General features: G+C 41.4%; 1 protein-coding gene across 1 annotated transcript in view; it reads left to right on the top strand.

Moving 5' to 3' along the window:
* Positions 1-5,086: 5,086 nt before the first annotated feature.
* DOCK2 (dedicator of cytokinesis 2) overlaps positions 5,087-12,858 on the top strand; it is a 160,497-nt gene continuing 152,725 nt past the window's right edge. The window contains 2 exon segments of the mRNA XM_036391885.1: positions 5,087-5,114; positions 11,170-11,253. Coding sequence (XP_036247778.1) covers positions 5,087-5,114; positions 11,170-11,253 — 112 coding nt within the window.

The raw sequence follows: 12,858 nt of genomic DNA, 5'->3' as shown, positions 1-12,858 counted from the left end.
TGGCTTTAGCTCATCAGTCACTTACCTCAGCAAAAACTGAATTCTGATCACAGAGAGGTGACTAAAAAGTGACTTTAATGACCCCATCTTCTCCCTTTCCAGGCAGCTCCATCTCATTATCAGAGCATTTCTGCACAGTTCTGTTTAGGCACAGCCCAGTGGCTGCTGCCTCTGTTGAACAAAATAATCAAATCTGTGTGTCATGGAATCAGATGGTGTCACTTCACTGATGTAAGGTATTTGCTATGTAGCTGAGTTTTTCAGTCTTGTTAATGAAGCTACATAAACAGAATATCTTCTTGTTAACTTTTACCTCAGGTATTATTACTGACAGCAAATGTGTAACCATGAAATAGTTCTTGCTCTTCTTGACTTTGATACGTGAACTTAAATGATGTCATGTTGAAGAAATCCTGGTTTTTATGCTACAAAATGTTAGAAAAATCCTTTTTTATGCAAATGATGAAAATTACATTTGTTTACTGTCACTACTGTGAGACACCAATAGCCTAAAACACCTGAGGTACATGATTGTTCTACTTAGAGGAAAACCTGTGCTAAGCTGACATTGGATAATGTTTGAATGGCAGTTCTGAGCTGTAGACTGGCTACTAAGACAGTTAATTATATCTTATGTTAATTGTGTGTTGAATTATGTTATAGTTAACTTTATGTTGACCTATTTGGCATGTCGCATTTCTAAATTTTTTTCTAGGTTGAAATAACTAATTTCTGTGACAAACAAAACTGGGATGTCATTTCAACAAACAAATGAAGCTGATTAGGATTATCTCATTACCCCCAGGGGCTGCTTTACAGTCTGTGCTGCTGGAGCCCACTTGGAGTGTGCAGCCTTTACCATCTCATGCAACAGATTTGTGTTTGCACATCCTCCTGCAGGAGGGCAGCTGGGGGATGTGTCTGGGGCCCAGGCTTGGGGTTTGCTGTGACACACCTGAGGTACTGTGCATGGGAGTTCTTGCTGTATTTTCTTAGTTTGTTCTGGTTTGTCTCACCAGTTGCTTTTCTGCACCTGTGTTCACAGATCTTTGCATAGAATAGAGTTTAAAGGCAGTTAAATGCAACTTCAGTGTTCTGCTCAAATTCTTTCTAATGGAAATTAGCTTAGCTAGAAAATGGGTAGTTAGCTACTCATCATGTTACAAGGTCTTGTTTTCTGGAACTGATAGCAATATTGAAGGAAGCAAGCACTGTCTCTCTTCTGCTTGTCCCCAGTCCCCAAAAAGCAAGGTAAGTTTTTCTTGTGAACTTCCTCCACAGAGAGTTTAATCTTTCAGGGAAACAAGGAATTTTCTATTTTCCTTAGAAAACTTTCTGTCCTGAAAAAGATTTAAGGAAGAATTGGTGAGGTATTTGAGGGTGATGACTCTGCCCACTGTTTTCTGTGGAATATCAGTGAGGAAATAATTGCACAAATAAACCAACTTGGAATAAAAACCTCCATAGACAAAGGGTGTAACTATTGCCCACCTTCATTCCTTAGACCTGTGCTGAGGTCTGTTCCCTGCTGTAAGAAGAGGATTTTGGGGTTACTGTGTCCTTTGCTCTGATGCACTTTGCTCCTGCAGCTAAGGAAGAATTTGGCTCCCCAATCCATTCATTAGGAGTCAGAGGCAGGAGTTTTGCAGACACAGCCAGACAAGGTGGGAGCTGAGTGAGATGCAGTGGCAGTGGGTTCCAGTGGCTGAGGGCTGCAAAAGCCTCATGATGGAAATCTGCCCAGGAGGAGGTTCCAGCAGCTGAGCTGAGCTGAGACCTGAGTGGGGAAGGGGATGGCAGTGGGAGGCAGCAGTTCCTGTGGGAGGTTTGGCCTTTAAGTTGACTTTTGGAGTGAATCCAGAGGGTACAAGAAGGGATGTGAGCTCTGGCCAGAGCCCAGTCCTGCAGAATCCCACCAGGCCATCAGAAAAGTGTTGCAAATTGGATCCCAGTTTGCAGGTGAAATGTCTTTATTTTAGATCATTTACTTTCAAAAGAAAATAGTATTAACTAGGTATATTAGAGAAGCAGCTTTATAAATGAGTGCTGGAAAGGAGCAGTTTTCCTCTGGGCTGTTGCTTTACAGGGAAACACAGTAAGAGAGAGCAAGGCAGAACAAGAAAATAAAAACAAGGCAACCTTTAGGCCAAGTAGTGAATGGGAAGAAGGGATTTGCTTCAACAGGGATTGGGAGGAGTGAGGAAGATAATTGCCACTTGTTAGGAAGTTACTGCCCCACCCAGAATAAACTACAAGAAATCATTCAGCCTCAAGATCTGTTTTTGACAGAATAACAATATAAAATGGATTTTCCAGGCACAGAAAAGATTAAGAACTTTTAGCTGAAGCTTGTTGTCTGTAAATGGAGATCATTGGAGCTGCTGGAAATTTAGCTGACTTTAGTAAATGTAACATGACTTTGAATGTTATTTTAGGGGAGAGTAAAGAGCTAAATCCGTTTCTAAGCTAGTATGGTTAAGATTAGACCAATTCAAGCAAATCTGTGGTAAAGGTTAAAGTGATTTTCCTGTAGAAATATATATCAGAATTCCACATGCAAGGAGAGAGACTGGCAGTCTGTGCTCCATGTGATTGCTAGCTAAAATCAAGAAATAAGATGTTGTATCAAAACTCAGGAGATGGTTATCAAAAATCAGGAGATGGATGTACCATGGCAGTGTTAAACAGTTTGGATAAACAGTGCTTGCTAAACTGCAGTGGAATATCCAGAGGACAGGATTGTCAACTGAATTTATTGTACTAAGCAGAAGATAAACAAACAGTAAATCTTGCAAGGATTTCATTTGAGGTTTATTAACTCTAAACTATGAGTGAAGCACAGACTTTGTGCTTTAAGGTGACATAGTGCCTTCCATTCGGTATATTGTTCTTAATTCATGTTCTAAAAGGCTTGGCTTGGTCTTTTGCACATCCAAGATGTCCTCACCAAGCTGGCTCCCACAGCAGCCTATGGAAATATACTAAAAATTGCTTTTGGCAGTTTTTGATTGACAATGAGTGTTTAAGAAAGCACTGCTTTGTTTAGAGAAGAGTCTCCTGCTTCTTCCTCCAAACATAAAATGATAGAAATTTAAAAGAATGGGTGTGGTTTGAAACGTGGCTTTGTCTTCATTTCGTTCTGGAGAGGTGATATGGAAAGTTCAAATCCAAGTTTGAGGGCAGGTAAGAAGAGCAGAGTTTTTCAGAGGTAGCATCCTCTGAAGTCAAATCTTTCCAGCCTGGTGTGGCTCTGGTGTCCAGCACTGATCTAAGCCGTGGTCAGAGATGGTCACTGCAGCCAACCTGAAGACATCCAAGATGTCCTCTCCCAAGCTGGCTCCCACAGCCGCCTATGGAAATATACTAAAAATTGCTTTTGGCAGTTTTTGATTGACAATAAGTCTTTAAGAAGAGCAGAGTTTTTAAGAGGTAGCATCCTCTGAAGTCAAACCCTTCCAGCCTGGTGCTGGTCTGGTGTCCAGCAGCCAACCTGAGGTCCGGGGTGGTGCCACACGGTCCTGGCGTGGTTTGGTCCTTTTGTGCTTTGTGTTCACAGCTCAGCTGCCACCCTGCAAGAGAAGCAGCCGGGCTGGGATTCCCCTCCCCCATGACAGGGCAGGGTATCAGAGCTGAGAAAAGAGGAAGGAAGCTCGGAGAGGCAGCGGATCTCACCGAGCCCTCGCCGCCGCCTGCTCGTCCCGGGGCCGCGGCGCTTCCGGGGCCTGCGTGGTCACCCCGAGCTCTGCACCCCCAGAAAGGGCTCTCGGGGTGCCCATCCCTGGCAGCCCCTGGGATCCACTGCCATGGCAAGGTGGCACAGGACAGAGAAGAGTGGCGTGGGTAAGTAGCTCAGGGAGCTGCCATTTGAGCATTGTCTTGGTGTCTTCCGAGCAGGATGTGGGCAGGTGTTTCTCTGCCCTGATGGGTTAGCACTGTCCCCTTCACCAGCAGGGAGTAGCTGAAAGGATCAAATTTGTACAAAGTTTTGATCCATCAAACAGAATGAAGGACACTAGAGTCAGCTTTCCACTTTGACAGCAATGCAGCTTTTCCCACCTTGGTGTGTTAGAAGTTGATAATAATTAATGTGCTGTACAATGTGCAGCAGCCAGAAGTTATGGGGAACAAATGTAGGGGACGGGGAATCCTACAGCTGCTTCTGCAAAATTGTCACTTATGGTCAGTGCTACAGAAAAAAAATCTGTGTCTGAGTTTGTAAATTGTGCTTTTTGGAAGGAAAATAATCTTAAAAAATTATGTTAATTTGTATGAAGGATGGAATTGCTGTTTTAAAAAAGCCTTAAGTAGGAATCAAAGCTAAAGTGCTTGAAAGATGCATGCTACTACTTAGTTGTTAACCTTCTAAATGCTTCTAAAAGAATTTTTTTTTATTTTAAGCAGGATATAGTTTTTTGTGATATGCATCAAAAGCCCAACTGGCTTCATGAAATAAAATGTAACACCAAGAAATTAACAAGAAGAAAATAATGTGGTGTTCAATGTCCATGTCCAGCAGTAGCAGAACTGCAAAATGGAAGTAGCCTGTTCTGGTGGTAGTTTACATTACAAAATAAAAGGTGTCAATTTTCTGTTTCAATTTTACACATAGTAGAAAGCATATAATTTTTGCACTTGTAGTAGTCTCTGTGGTATTTGAAAGGTACAGCAAACCTCACACAATAAAAAACCACCTTGTGAAATACAATCTTTCAAAAACTAATGACAGTCCAGCAATGTTTGTTTTCATGTCCAGAACTACAATTTACTCTAGAAAGGGCCACTGGGAAGAACTGGCACTGCAGCCCTGCTGCTCTTTCCCTTCCCCTCTGTAGCTCCCCGGCTGCTCTCCCTGTGAGCAGAGCTGGGTGTAAGAGACAATCTGAGCACCTGCAGTGGGTGAGAATGCTGCCCCTTGCTGGTCCCAAGTCCGTGTCCTGGGCTAAAGAAAGGTTTTCCATTCAACACTTTCTAAGGCTCTTTAAATTTGTATGCAAACATCACAGTTGTAGTGGTGTCTGTGGTTTAGTGTGTCACAAATCAAAATAAACAACAATCAAATGGATTTCCCAACAATATTAGAATAGCGATGGAAGTGGGCATACATGTGGCTTATGGTAGGTTTTCTTCAGTTAGAGCATTCTGTCTCTGTTTTTGCACAATGGCTAGAATTTAATAGATGAGTATAAACTCAACAACCTTTAGCTTATACCCAGAAGTTACTTTTCTTAGCCAAACTATTGGCTCACAGTTTATTTTGCTCTGTCTTGGAAACCAAATGTATTTCATTATAAATGTTGGTGAGAAAAAATGAGAGACTCTTGCACTCAGAATAATTAAAACAATCAAAGAAACCCAAACAAGCATGTACCACCATCACTGGCTGTCCTGTCCCAGAAATTATATTCTTAGAAATTTATATTCTTTAATTTATATTCTTAGAAATTGTCAGGAAAATAGTGTGGTTGCCAAATTTCAAGTAAATGAAACTCATGGAATAGTGAGACCTGAACAAGGGCTATTGAAAACTATGGTCACAAATGAAGAAGGTTTTGGATTTACAGTCTGTTGTAAGTATGCCTCCTGTGTCTGAGGGAAATAAAAATGGGCAAACTGAGTCTTCTGAGTCATAAATTCTGTGAAAGTTGATGAGCTTTTTGGAATAGTTCACATCAGAAGCTTTTGAACATATAGGGTGATTTTGTCTTCTGTGTTTTCGAAAATCTTTGTGTTTAAGTCTCTGATTACAAACCTCACGTTAAATTTTCGAGTCTCTTTTTAGAAGTGTGCCTGATGCCTTCAGTTTTTGCTGATGAGCAGAGTTTCAGTTTGAGAATATCGAGCCCATCATGCTCTGGATGAGCAGAGCTCACTGCAGGGTTGATCTGGAAGGTCTCACCATCCCTTGGTCATGGTAAATTGCAGCCTCTCGTGCCCACTTTTGTGCTTTACTTAACTAAAAATGGAGCAGTCCAGGTAGCAAGTACTCAGCTTTGTACTAGGAAAATGCAATCCTGATTTTACACATGAAACCTGCTCTTAGGCTTGCAGCATTCCCAGCATAAATTTCTGTTAGTCCTACGGACAGGACAGGATGGAATAGCTGGGGCAGGCTGGTGGCTTTGAGTGGCAGTTCCCCGATGGAAAATCTTTGCCATCTGCTCAGACTTTGAGCAAAGTTACAAACTGGTGAAACGTTGGCATTCTTCAACTCAAGAATCAGATTTACTCCTTTTCTGCTGAATCTGAAAATGAATGTTTCTCCTTTTGAAGCAAAATTATGGGAAAGAGTGGGTGACTTCTTTGAAGGTATAGAAAAGCACCTGCTCAGCCTGAGTACACAGGGCTGAGACTGGCTTTTCTGATTTCTTCTGATGAAATCCTCTGGAATTATTCTACATCTCTGAAATCTGAATAGATTGAGGTGTAAGGGAGCAGAGCTTTGTTCAGGGCAGGTTTCCTCCATGAAATGCACTCTCTGAACCCAACAAACTGTTCCAGCTCCTTAGGAAACAGCAAAAGCTGAAGAAATAATATTTTTATCCATGGTCCTTCATGAAAAGGAAAAATCACAGCTAAATACCCTGTTCTTCATGAAGAGTTCTAAGAAAAAATGGCTGTGCTGCAATTCCATCTGAGAAGGTGAAGAGTCAGAGACAATATCTCTATATGACTAGTTTGGTATGTTAGAGTTTCCTGGTTCTTGTAATCCATCCTGGTTTTATCATGTTTAAGAAGGAAAATAAGTAGCTCAGGTCAGCTAAAACCTCCATCAGGCCCCATGGGTCAGCAGGGAAGGAAATCTGTATTCAGTTGTTTTCTCTCATTACCTGGGAACTGCAGAGTTACCCTTTGAGCATGATTTGCAATAAATTAATCAGCTTCTAACCCCCTCAGAGCTTTAGGACAAGTTGCTGACCTGTCTTAAAGCTGTGTCCATGTTCTGGACATTAAGGCACACTTGCTGTGTGAGGTTTTAGGGGAACATCCTTAACATGGAATACTGGAACACATTTTTTCCAGGTTTCTTCCAGAAGTGAAGAAATCCTGTTAGGACTGTGTAATATTCTCACCTGGGGTTTATCTGTCTCCTTGCTGAATAATTTCACCCTGTTCTCATGGGAAGAAAATGGTAACTGAACACTAAGAACTGTTCTTTTATGGATATTTCACTACTCATAAAAGTGGAGCTGCATACTTAAAAAATAAATCAGGGTGCTTGCTGAGCCTATTAATTAGCAATTGTTTGAATGTGCAGAACACATCATGAGTTACTGCATCAGAATCATACCAAATTGTCCTTCTGTTGTGGTAAAGTGAAATTAGGAGCTGGTTCTGCAATACCTTAGAAATATTTTTTTCAAATTCTGTATAAGAGTGGAAAAGTAGCCAAGGAAAACAATTTGTAACGTGGCTTGTGACAGAAAGGTGAGTCTCAAAATGAAACAGTGTAATGTTTTATTTTTTTATTAAGGTCGGGACAGAGACTGCAGGATGAAAATAAATGTCTTCAGTGTTGCAGGTTGTGGGATTTTCCTCACTTACCATTCCCATCTTGCAGTAGCTTACAGGTTAATCATGTAAATGGCAAAAATATGGGGCTTTAACTCTGAGTAAATGTAGTTTCTTGAGGAAGAGGTTCTGTTACCTGTGATACTGTGACTCTTCTAGAGTGTTTTGTGTGTGAAAACTCCCTAACAAGGTCCCCAGTATGAGGGAGTTTTGTTGTTTGTTTTTTTTTCTGCTGGCCATTTTCTAATTTGAGGAGGACATATAATTTAAATTAGGGCAGGTTAACTGTTTTCTGTCTCCACAGCCATGTGTACAGGAGTGCACTCACATTTATCTGGTGAGGAGAACGGGTATCAGACCCAGCAGCTCTGGCTGCAGTAGATGGGGAGGTGTTCAATGGAAACAGAGGGATTTCCCTCAGTTTTTCCTGCTGAGATGGACACTGGTAGATGTCTTTGGGTGTGAGGCTGGCACAAAACCCCCAGAAGTGCTGAGGGTGTTTGCAGCAGGTTGTGTTTGGCTGGGCAGGAAAGGATCCTTTGGGCACTTCTCAAGGACACGATGGGAACTGCTCCCACCCCGAGGGACCATTCAAGGCCACCTGGGCTGGGACAGGGCAGTTTGGAAGGCTGGCTCTGTCAGCACTCTGAGCTGCATTTCCCCCTGCTCTCTGAGGAATATTGGTGTTGTGGTGTGCTGGCCTTCAGCTCTGCTTCCCAGGGAGCTCAGAATCCCAGGGGTTTGCACAGGGCTGTTTGTTGACTGAACTGTGTGTGTGCCATCAAATCACCACAGAGGTTATGGTGAGCTCTGGAGATGGTTTCCCTTCTTTGCTCATTCAGGGGAAAATCTTACAACTGTATTGTCAGTGAACTGTAAAGCCCCTGTTTAGAAACACTGCTTGTGTTCCTAAAAATTGGAGTTTCTGGGCATTCTCTGTGCCATCCTGCTCCCCCCAGAGAATGCTCAGAAACTCCAATTTTTAGGAATCCTGAGCACCTGTGTGCAGATCCACTGCTGCTGGGGACACCTCAGCCTGGGCTGGGGAGGACAGCTGCCACCCAGATCTCTCCCTGTAATCCTAATGCCATGACTTCAGCAGCTCCTGAGGTCACCAATTGCTGTTGGGATTTGGAGTGAATGCTGACTCATTTTGTATTTATGGTTGAGATGCAGGATGCCAGGGGGAGGAGGACTAGGAGAGGTCTTCAGAGTGATTTGAAAGGGCTTTTATTTCTACTCACTGAAGAGTTTATTTTTAAAAAAAACCAACAACCTGTTGTGAGTATCCCACCAAAAAATCTTGAATTCCTCATGGGGATTTTCATATACTGTTTTTGAAGAGAATAATGAGTTAAATGTTTGTGCACACAACAGCTCTGAGGACCTTGTCAGAGGGTGGAGGAAAGGGAGCCCTGCTTTTGGCTGGTGAGCTCTGAGGTGACACAAATAGTTTGTAAGGGAAATTACATCATTTACACCTAACAGAAAACATAATAACTGGATAGAATAGTCAAACTTTTATTCACAGTTAAAAACTGAAAGAAAAGCAGGTGTGATGATCAAGTTGTTTGGTGCTGTAGATAAGATGGATGTAGCTGCTGGTGTTGGGTTATTTGTTACATTTTTGTGCAAAGTGGTTTGGGATGTGGTTTATCATGAAATGTGTAGCTAGGTCTATAGCCCAAAACTTTGTACAGGGATTTTTTAAACTCATCCTACCAAACAATCCAAGGTCTACAGCAAGATATCTCTTGTTAAGTTTCCACTTACTCATTTAGAAATCTCTAAGCTGATACAGCCACTTCCTTTGCCAGCTTGTTACTGCACCTTTCAATACATCAGAGCTATTAATGAAGTCTTAGGAGAGCAAAACTGAAATGCAGTGTAAATAAATGACTCAGTCATTTGCATCTGTATTTTGAGACAGCTACAACTAAGTAGAGCAGTGCATATTTTGAAATCTTAAGTATTTACTGGTCAACAGCAGTCTTGATCTCCATGGACTTTTCAGGGAAATGTATCCTGAAATTCCATAACAGCTTTGCAGGGTTGTTTGCCACCTTCCCCTCCTGGAAAAAAGACCAGTCAGAATAGAATGACACATGCAGTACACCACGTGCACTCAATTTTGTGTTGGGCTAAGGCAGCTCTGAGGAACTGTTTTCAACATCCTTTTGAATAAATGGCTGAATCTGAGCAGCCAAGTCTCACTTCAAAGTTATACTTCCTTTATTTCTCCCCATATGTTGAATGATTCAAGCCTTGCTCTCCTCTCTCAGGAGAAGGAGCTGCTGGGAACTTCTTTATGTCAAAAAACCCAAGAATTTATTCTTGGTTCAGTAAGCCTCCTCAATCTGAAATTCCTTCTAATTTCTGTTCCAGAAAGATAACAAATAAAATGATGGCAAAAGAAACAAGACACATAATTTATGGAATACTTGTAAAGTGAAGAGGATTAATCTATTTAGCTCTACACTCCCACTTCAGGCATTTTCCTGGAAGGCAATTTATTTTGAGACTTTAATAATTTAAGTAGAATAAGTAAAATGTTTAAATAAAATGTATCATTATACATGTTGGACTAGCAAAGATGAATATTCTGCTTTAGAAACCTGGAGAGGGGAGCAAAAGGAATGCAGGAAGATGCTGAAGGCAAACTTTGCCTTATATATGCCTTATATATATATTTGCTTTCCCTCATCCAAAATCCTTCAGGTTTGGCTGCTGGGGGCACTGGTGGGCTCTGCTGCCCAACACCTTTCTTGCACCCTGGGCTTACCTTCAGCAGCTGTTCCCACCTGCACACCTGAACTGGGGTTTCAGGTATTTGTATTTCAGTTTCCCTCTGTGACTGCAGCTTCAATCATCTCTCCTGCTCTAATGCTCTTGTAGGAGTTTTTTACCAAGCCTGTGAAGAAAAAATCTTACAGAGGCATGGTTACCATAGGAGCCCACATCCTGTAGCCCTGGAACATAACTGGTGAAGAGCTCATTTTCTTGAGTTCTCTCTGAAATGCTGGTGCTTCTTAACCACATGTAGATAAGTTTCTGATTAGAACATTTTCAAAATCCACTGCTCCTGTGTTCCTTTCAGAGTCATACAGAGAATACAGAAAATTATGAACCTTGGTTCTGTTTCCATATGAAACACAGCTTCATGTTAAATTAAAGCATCTAAACCCAGGAAAGAATTCAGTAAATTCAGTTTTCACAGGCATCTCTGTGACCTTTCCTACCAGTGCAGCAATAAATTTCTATAAACTGTGTGCTTAAATCCTTGAGCCAGTAGATAAACAATTCCCCAGCACTGTGCCTGTGTATTTATCAAAGACCTGCATCTAAACAGGGCTCCTAAATCAGCTTTGCAGAGCAGTGCTGATCAATAGCTGGTGTCCCCGTGCTTGCTGAGTTTTCTGGGGGGTTCTTTTGTTTGATTTTTGCTTTCAGCACTGGCCCCTTTCACCACCTGTCCATTCTCATGAGGAAAGAGATTATTTAATGCTGACAAATGGAGCTTCTTGATAGAATTATAGTTCTGTTTGTCTAGCCTGGTGTATTGATCCCAGTATCCAAACCTTAATAACCACGTGTGGATTTCAGTTTCACTGTGCTCTGTGGCTGTATTGAAAAACGTTGTTTTCATCTTTAATTTTCCAGCTATATACAATTTCAAAGGCACAGGGGTACCACAGCTGTCTCTACAGATTGGTGATGTGGTGCATATCCTGGAATCCTGTGAAGGTAAGTCACATTTTCAGTCTCTTTGTGCATAACATAATCCTTTCACCACACAGCAGTTCCCTGTATTATATTACATCAGTAGCTTTCTAATGCCCTTATTTTTTGTGGTGTGTTGTATTTTGAGGAAGAACCTAATCTTTTCTGAAGAGCCAAAATTAGACATATTACAGTAGATGTGGTTTTTAGGGATGCCTTTAGCAAATGAGGAAGTCATCAAGGTGAATGTAGAGTTTGTGTAGTTTCTGCCAGCTTGTGATACACCTCAGGGGAGTTGCATTAAATTTGATTTAAGATTTAAAGGAGTACAGTTTTAGCCTCTAAACTAAATATTTGTTGCTAGGAGATAATGAGCACCCTCATCATCCTGTTGTATAATGAGGAAACCCAGTTAAAGAAATCTGAGTGTCAGCATGACAGAAACAGTTCTGAAAGCCATCCAAAATATTGAATGTGTTAAGCAGCAGAAGTCCAAGTCAAGCTGTGCATGCTGGACAGTCAATACCTTCCAATCCCACTGATTCTCTGTAAGTCTGACAGATCTGCTGAGGTGCCATTAGTAAAATGAGAACCTCATAATAAAAGCAAGAAGAGTGGAGTTTTTATTACTAACTCAGCAGTCAGGTACCTGCAAATGGCACTGCAAGAGTGATTTATTTTGGATTTGACCACATCAAGAGTTTTTTTAAAAATTACGAATTGCTTGAAGCTTTGAAAAATACATTGTAAAATGATCTTCTTGAACCCACTTCTGTTGATAGAACCTGTGTTTTACTGACTGCAGTCATGTTAGAGAGATGGCTGCAAGGCACAGTGGCAGAGGCAGCTCAGTGCTGAGACACCTGGTGTGTTTTGGGCATGAGGCTGCAAAGACTTGGGGCTGTTTGAACCCAGCCTGTTCCACCCCACAGAGCTCTAGGTTGCTTTGTCCAGAAAGAACAAAGGATTTGAGGGAGGAGCACCTTAAAAACCATGTTTACAAAGTACTGGAGCACAAAAACATAATTGTTTCTCTTCTGTTTGTAAGATCAATTCAATATCTTTAAGCATCAGTGAAAACATTGGTGTCACTCAGAAGTCAACAAAGTCACAATGGTGTCCCCTCCTAAAAAAAGTAATTCTTCAAGCCTCTATTCTAAACATTTTGGCCAAGAACAAAACACACACGCAAACCAGAAACCTTCTCATCCCTGTGTTGTGTGTTAGTTGCAGAAATAGCATTTCAGGCTTTGGATTCCTGGGGTCCTTTTGTTGTCAGCCAGCCTAGTGAGTGGAGTGCTGATCTTATTGGAATTATTTTTTATCTAAAAGTCTTTTCTGAACCCCCTGCCCTTGGTATGCTCTGTCATGCCTTGCTTTATGAAATGTGTTTGTCAATGGGAATCCTTCTCAGTGTGTGAGTGAAGTTCATTTTTTATCAGATATCTTTAAAATATGCTGCCTGCTGCAGCTGGCGAGTAACCAACAGTGACAGGATTCTTCCTGTGCTCCTTTTATGTCCTGTTTAGTTGGTTTTGCATGCACAAAATTTATGCACAGAACACATATGTGCTGTCACAGTAAATGAGATGAAACCAATTTACACACTTGGTTGTAAATTGAGTCTAT

Source organism: Molothrus ater, chromosome 15, assembly GCF_012460135.2.
Source record: "Molothrus ater isolate BHLD 08-10-18 breed brown headed cowbird chromosome 15, BPBGC_Mater_1.1, whole genome shotgun sequence".
Classification (NCBI taxonomy): domain Eukaryota; kingdom Metazoa; phylum Chordata; class Aves; order Passeriformes; family Icteridae; genus Molothrus; species Molothrus ater.
This window is presented reverse-complemented; position numbering and strand designations above follow the sequence as displayed.